Raw genomic sequence first — 7,272 nt, 5'->3', positions numbered from 1 at the left:
GGGCCAGGGCGTCGGGGGACACCTCCCAGACTAGGTAGGAGCCAGGGTTCTTCATTATCCCAGTAGCACCTGGAGGGAGGGGGTCAGAGGTCAGGTGCAGAGCCCATTCCAGAGCTTCCCTCTTTCACCATCCTCCCTATGGGGAGAAACAGGCCTTTCTTGGGGCTCTGGTAGCATGAAGGGTGTGGGTCTACTGGAGGCAAGGCGTGGGGCAGTGACCTTGGATTTCGCACTGCCGGGAAGCTGCAGCCCCCAGAGGCCAGGCCCAGAGGAAGGTCCAAGGAGGAGTCAGGCCCTGGCACCTCTAGGAGGATTCGGGAGGACAGAGTCCAGAACCGAGCAGGGAGTTCCTGGCCAGTCCCCACCCTGACCTATGCCCCCAGCCCTTCTGAGGAAGGAAGGGGGAGCTGCCCCCCTCCCATGGATCCACTGGTCAATTCGGGCAACATCTCATTAGGAAGAGGACCAAACCCAGGCTTGGGATGTGCTCAGGCAGGAGTGATGCAGGAGCTGCTCCTGCCTCCGGAACACCCATTCCACGGTGAGCTGCGTGCTCCCCCTCCACTAACCCTGCCTCTGCCTTCCTGCAAGGATTCTCACCCCCAGCCCCCCGGACCCACACTCACTGCCTCAGACTTTCACAGATGCACACGGCATCACCAGCTGGTTCACCCTGGGGGAGAGACGGGTGGGGGTCAAGGTGGCAGCTCAGCGGGGGCCTGGCCCGGGCACTGCTCTGGCGCGTCGCATCGCGGGGGCCGGCGGACCGGATGTGCTGGGCAGGGACCTCGTCAGCCCCAGGGGGAGGTGGGAGAGCCCAGGAGTGGGGAGAGGAGAGAGGGAGGGAGGGAGAGAGAGAGAGAGGAGTAAAGAGAGGAGAAAGACGTCAGAAAATGAGAGGAAAAAGCAGGGTCAGAGCCCCAATCCTGAAAACCATTCATTCCAGGGAAAAACCCCACCTAGAACCACCACAACCACCCCGGGGCCACCCTGGGCTCCCTCTTGTGATGGAGGCAGCATCTGGAGGGCGTGGAGGCGGGGACCTTGTCAGCCAGACGACCCACCCACTCCCTCCTGTCCCAGCAGGCAGCAAGCCCACCCTCACCCCCACACTCACTGCTGCTCAGCCTTGGCGCGGTCACTGAGGAAGAAGAGCGCGGTGGCCAGGAAGAACATGCCACCCAGGACCACGACGAAGGGGCAGAGCATGAGGGCGTAGCCCAGGCTCAGGAACTCCCAGAGCGGGGAGTCCTTGGTGCTCTGGCGGATCAGGTCGGAGATCTGTGGGATGGGGGTGGATGTTAGGGCGGGGCCACCTTCCAGAGCCCTGCACCCCACCCCACCCCACCCCCAGTACTCACAAAGCCGATGAGGTAGGGGCTTCCGGCATCCCCCAGCAGGTGGGAGGTGAAGCTCTGCAGGGCAACGGCGGTGGCCCGTCTGGTGGGGATGACCACATACTGGGCGAGAGGCAGCAGGTCAGAGGCCAGCAGAGTCAGCTGTGCCCCCCTGGCCTCAGCCCAGGGGTCACGACACTTCTCAAGCTCCCGTGGCCTCAGACTCGCTCCTGCCCTGGTGTCTCAACTTGCTCTCCTGGGCCCTCACCCCCTCCTCCGCAGCTTCTGAGACCAGGCTGCCTTAGCGTCGGCACTTTGCCCTTGGCGGGGAGCCAAGTGCACCGGGCACAGGGATCACACGTGGCAACCCTGGGACCAGAACCCTGGCCTCAATCTTGCCCTCACCTCCCCACAAGCTAAAGACCCATCTTGGTTTCGCCTCCGTGGGGACCTGCCAAGGCCTGGGATGGGTGATGGGGAGGGGAAGCAGGACCCTGCCTAGAAGAGCCTCCACTTTTTACCCCCAGCACGGACTGCCAGAGCTGCTGGGCCCCCCAGAACCCCCGCCAGACCAAGCAGGCCCTGACCCACAGGGGCTGCAGCTCCAAAGCTGGGCGGGCCAAGGTCAGACAGAGAGGCTGGTGGCAGAGGAGCAGGGGGCGGGCAGCAGCCACCTCAGTGGGTGCCCTGGGCAGCCCCCTGCCCCCTGCCCCCGAGCTCAACTTCCTCATCTAGTCAGAGCCCCAGCCTTTGTGGACAGTCTGAGAGCAGCCAGTGCCCACCGGGCACCTAGTTACTGGGGGGGAGGGGAGACCTGGATTGCGTGGCCCCATTTCCAGGAATAATTAGTCACTTGGCCGTGACACTTAGTAAAATGGGACACGATTTCCCTGGGGCCCAAACCCTCATCTGGGGCTGCCGCTGGGGCTGGGGGCAGAGGAGGGGGTCGTGCCTACCACCAAGGGCCCTTGATTGAGGCAAACTCACTCCAACCTTCACTCCCGCACGTGCAGTGATCCCCGCCTGGCACTGAGCTGAGTCAGACCTCCCGCCCACCACACCTTTAGCCAGGGACTGGGTGAGGGGGGGCGGTGCTGGAGAGAGACCACCCCGGGTGAAGCACATACACAGGGAAGCTCGGGCGGGGCCAAGCGGGCTTCCTGGAGGGGAGCTAGCCAGGGGCCCTGATGCCCAGGCAGACTGATCTCCTAGGCTGACCCACATTCTGGCACCAAACCCCAAGTGCGCTGAAGGTGGCCCCATGAGGAGTCCTTCCTCCCCCTGCCCCCAGGGCCCACCCTGGCACCTCCCACCCTCGCCGCCGCCGGTCCCCTGCATACCCTTCTCCCAGTTCTCTCCCGGCCCTGACTTGGAGGATCACTGAGGACAGGACCAGCCAGCCCCTCCTCCACCACCCCCGTCCCAGACTGCCGCTTGTTCTCGAGGCCACAGCCCCCTCCTGCTTCCTCCCAGGCTGCTCCCATCCCCGCCCAAGGACACGAGCCCCTGCCGCCCGCCGCTCAGATGGCTCTTTGTCCCTGGCCGCCTGGTCTGGAGCCCATTGTTGGCCCCGTGAAGACGGCCTCTGTCTGCCCGACCCAGCCACGGTCACTCGGGCAGGCGCGCCTGGAACCCGGGCTGAGCCAGGAGGGCAGAGTCCATGGGAGCTCAGACCCTGAGGGTGGAGCCCTGGCAGACAGCACCACTCTGGTGCCAGCCTGGCACTGCCAGCCTCCCGGCCACAAACCTGAGCCTCCAGACATCGCCCTCCGCACCCAGTCCCCACATCCTGCCCTTCTGCCTGCTCAACCCTCTGATTCCAGGCCCTGCCCCGATGCAGACCCCCAAATCTCTGATTCCCTCTCTCCCCTCACAAGCCCAGCTGGCTCTCCCACCCCTTCACCCACCCTCCCCATCTGCCCCGAGGGGTTGAGAGGCCCCAGTCAGCACGAGGCAACCTCGGCCTTCCTCACCATGAGGATGTCCGCTGTGATGGCCCAGTTAGAAAACAGCAGCGTCTCCCCTACAAAAATGCAGATCTGCCCGGGAGAGACCAGAGCAACCATCAGGGGGCGCTCTACCCGCCACTGGGCCCAGGCTGCTCCCTGCACCCTGACTGCTGGCCGGGGGCCCCCAGAAGCCTTCCCCCCCGGGCTCCTGGCGGTCAGGCGCACGGGGAATTTGTGGATTATCTACAGGCTTCAAGCCAGGCCCACAGCCCTGGACAGAGCAGGGGCAGACTGAGGACTGAAGCCTCCCTGTGGGCGAGCCTCCCCGTGGGGGGTCCCACCCCCTGCCCCAAGTCAGACTGCATTTCCTCTTCCAGAGCCCCGCTGCCCCGCCACCCTGGCACTCCCACCGCACTCACATAGGCCCCCACGATGCTGCTCTTGGCCGCCACGAAGATGAGGCAGATGAAGATGGCGGAGCCCAGCATACCCACAGCGCACACCAGCGGGTCAGCCCGCTGGGTCCGCAGGCGGCACCAGCGTGTGGCTCCTGCGCCCGTGACCACCCCGAGAAAACCCGTAAAGCAGGTGATGGCCCCGAAGATGAGGCTGCGGAGACAGAGGACGGTGCAGAACAGGTCAGAGGGCAGGGCTGGGGTAGAGGGGCCGGCGGCCTCCCTCCCCCCGCCGCCATCCCCGCCCGCCCACTGAGCCCGCCTGGCCGCACCTGTCCTTGGCCGCACAGGGCGGGCTGCTGCACGTCTCCGCCGCCTTCTGCACGACTTGGGCACGGTGCAGGTACAGCGGGATCCACATGCCCAGGGCCCCTGTGGCGAAGGACACGGCCGACGTGGCCAGGGAGGAGAAGACGTAGCTGCGGCTGGGGAGAGGCCGGGGCAGCAACACTGAGCAGGGGGGGCCAGCATCCCCGCAGCTGGCAGGGTCGGGCCCAGGAGGCAGGCTTTCCTCCCTCCTTCCCCCAGGGACAGAAGGCCTCAAATGCCTTGCCCACGGGCTCTGGGGCTGAGGGCTCTGGCTTCAGGGGTCATAAACACTAGTAGCCCCAGCACTGTGGACAGGGAGTCTGGCCGAGCAGGCTGTGTGGGCCAGCCTGCAAGCTGGGGTCCTCTCATCTCGGCGCCCCTCCCTCCCTCTTCCCACCGGACCCCTCCCAGCAGCACTCACTTGCGGGTCAGGGCCTTCATGTCTCGGAGCCATGACGTCCGGGCCTTGAGCTGCCCCCCGAGCTGGTCAGCATGGCCTCTCTTAGTGGCCGGGACCAGGACGAGGATGAGCGTTCCTGTGATCATGCCCAGGATGGGGGACACCTGGTGGGTCGGGGTGCACCAGTTAGGACAGCAGCGCCCAGGCGTCTGTCTCTACTGCACCTGGAAGGGGGAGCAGGCCAGCCACGCCGCCTCTGGGCCCTGGGCCCCCCTCTGGGCTCGGATCTGCTCAGCCTTCCTGACTGGGCAGAGCCACTGGGGGTGAGGCTAACATATGGGGCTTGGGGGCTCAAAATGGGCTGTGCCGACCAGAGGCAGGATGGGAGGGAGGGATGGTCAGATGGATGGAGGAGGGAGGACAGATGGCCGAATAGTCAGAGAGATGGATGGATGGATAGATTGCTGGGTGGATGAATTAACGCATGGAAGGACAGGAGGATGGATGAGTGGATAGGTGATGAGTGACGAGTGATGGATGATGGGTGATCGATGGAACAAAAGGAAGACAAGTAGGTGGGCGGACACATGGAATGATGACTGGGAGAGGAGAGTTCCTGGGGACAGGGAGCCAGATAGCAGCTCCTGCCCGCCTCCCTGGGTCTGGAAAAGTTTCCCAGGCCAGCTCCTCACCCTGGTGGTGGGGGGGCACTGAGAAGGGACTGGCTGCACATGTAGCCTATCGTTTGGGAGGGGCCCGTGTGGGTTCCAGGAGAACAGAGGCTCAGGAGCCCCTTTGGGTCTTCCCTGCATCCTGCCCAGTGTCGAGAACAGAATCTCCAAGGCCCCAGGCCTCTCTCCAGATGGAAAGGGCACATCTCGAGAGTCAGGATTCCAATATACCAGTCCCTCCACCAGCTCCTGAGAACAGGGAAATCTGTACCCATCCCCACCAGGCCTGGGAGCCCATGGTCTGGGGAGTTCCTCTCCATGCACCGCCCCCCATGAAAAAATTCCACGCAGGCTGCTTCCTTCCTGCTTTTGAGGAAAAAACACTTTGTCTTAAGCTTCCTCTCCTTCACAAGACTGGGGATCTCTGTTTCCTCTGATTGCACTGTCCTGGGGCCTTGGCAGACTTGTGCCGAATCCTCCTGCAGGACAGGAAGTGGCTCCAGACCCCGGGGCCCTCACACAGAGGTCTCGCCTCAGCCCCACCCCAGCACAGGGCCACAGCAGGAAGTGCCGCCATGAACGTGGAATTTCCTTCGTCCTCACAGACTGGGGCCCCTGAGTGGGGTGAGCCTGGCACCCTTCACACCTCCAAGTGAACTGAAGGAGAAGAGCCCAGGCCCGCGAGGTGGGGAGCCTGGTGGCTGAGGCTCTGTCCCTGAATCTCTGGGTGACCCTGGGCAACGGCTGGTCTGGGGGTGTTCTTACCCGCAAGGCCCAGTGCCAGTCTCCGGCCGCCTGCTTCACGCTGGAGCCGGTGATGTAGCCCAGGCCGCTGCAGAGAGGACAGGACGGTCAGGCAGGGATGGGCAGGGCGTCGGGGGCAGGGCATGCTCACCAGTCTAGGAGGCCACCAGCCCCCGCCCCCACCCAGCCAGCCAGGGAGCTGGTCCAGGCGCTTCTCAAGGCTGCCTGCCCATGTGTTTAGGTCACAGAGGGCCAAACTCCAGGGAGAGGGAGTGGTAAGAAATCCAAAGGGACCTGGCCCGGATCCTCACCTGCCCAGAGGGATGGCGAAGTAGAAGACAGACAGCATGAGTGTACGCGTGTTCTTGGTGAAGAGGTCGCCGATGATGGTGGGCGCGATGGTGGAGTAGCTGGCCTCACCGATGCCCACCAGCCCGCGGGACAGGACCAGCAGCCAGAAGTGCTGTGGGGAGGGGCGGAGAGCGCTGGGGGGGCCCGCCTGCTCCCCTGCCTGCGCATCCCCGCTCCCTACCCGCGGCAGGGCCCAGGAGACAGGAGAGAGGATGGAGCCCAACCCCTGCCTCAGCAACGACTACACCCCAGGCCACTCTGGGCCTCAGTTCCTGCCTCTGAATAGTGGGTCGGACTGGGTCTAGCTGGCCCAGTGCTCGGATGGAGCTGGACTTTCAGGGGCTGAGAGTTGTAGGTTTGGCGGGGGACGTAAGCCTGTGTCTCCACTGCCACCCTGACTCGTTGGGAGACTTCCTCCCTGGGTTCTGGCCCCATCTTGGGAGCCTCAAGCCGCCCCTACTCTGTGTCCCATCCCCTGACCAGGCAGCTGGGCTGACCCTAGCAGCACTGAGGACCCAGTGTAAATGGGGAGTGGGCAGGGCAGCCCAGTGGGCTCAGTGCCCCTCCCCCATGCACACATCAAAGAGCAAAGCCCAGCTACATGGGAAGGGTGGGGCCGTGCCAGCTGCCAGTGGTTCTACCCCTTTGATGTGGACCCAGCCCCTCCATCCCCCCAGCTGCCCAGGGCCTGAGAACCAAGCCTGGTCATTTTTCCCCGGCCCCACCCCGACCACCCATCCGGCCAGCATTGCCCACATCCAGCCCTCCTCCGGGTCTCCCTGTTTCTGCACATCTCTTTCCCGGCCCTCTCTCTGTGTCGCTGGTCCTGCCCATCCATGTCTGCGCCTCTCGTTTCCATAGTTCATTCGCTCTCTCACCCTCCATCTCTGAGTCTTCCTTCTCCTGGCCCCTTGCCTGGGCTTCTTTCCCGGAGAAGCAGCAGCCCACAGCCTTTGCCTATTTTTCTGTTGGGTTCTTTGTCTTTCTTGTATTGGTTTCTGTTAGCGTTTTCTATATCATGGGAATTGAGGTTTATTAGATAGGTCACAAATATTT

General features: G+C 63.9%; 1 protein-coding gene across 1 annotated transcript in view; it reads right to left on the bottom strand.

The window, feature by feature from the left end:
- Positions 1 to 630: 630 nt before the first annotated feature.
- Positions 631 to 7,272, bottom strand: part of SPNS2 (SPNS lysolipid transporter 2, sphingosine-1-phosphate) — a 32,444-nt gene continuing 25,802 nt past the window's right edge. Inside the window, exons 4-12 of the mRNA XM_065896577.1 lie at positions 6,177 to 6,328; positions 5,887 to 5,953; positions 4,472 to 4,614; positions 4,014 to 4,166; positions 3,706 to 3,895; positions 3,311 to 3,376; positions 1,362 to 1,460; positions 1,118 to 1,281; positions 631 to 673 (exon numbers count right to left, since the gene is read on the bottom strand). Of these exons, the coding sequence (XP_065752649.1) occupies positions 631 to 673; positions 1,118 to 1,281; positions 1,362 to 1,460; positions 3,311 to 3,376; positions 3,706 to 3,895; positions 4,014 to 4,166; positions 4,472 to 4,614; positions 5,887 to 5,953; positions 6,177 to 6,328 (1,077 nt within the window). The remainder of the gene's footprint in view (positions 674 to 1,117; positions 1,282 to 1,361; positions 1,461 to 3,310; positions 3,377 to 3,705; positions 3,896 to 4,013; positions 4,167 to 4,471; positions 4,615 to 5,886; positions 5,954 to 6,176; positions 6,329 to 7,272) is intronic.

Source organism: Phocoena phocoena, chromosome 19 (genome assembly GCF_963924675.1).
Source record: "Phocoena phocoena chromosome 19, mPhoPho1.1, whole genome shotgun sequence".
Classification (NCBI taxonomy): domain Eukaryota; kingdom Metazoa; phylum Chordata; class Mammalia; order Artiodactyla; family Phocoenidae; genus Phocoena; species Phocoena phocoena.
Note: the sequence above shows the minus strand (reverse complement) of the source record. Positions and strands in the feature narration are given on the sequence as shown.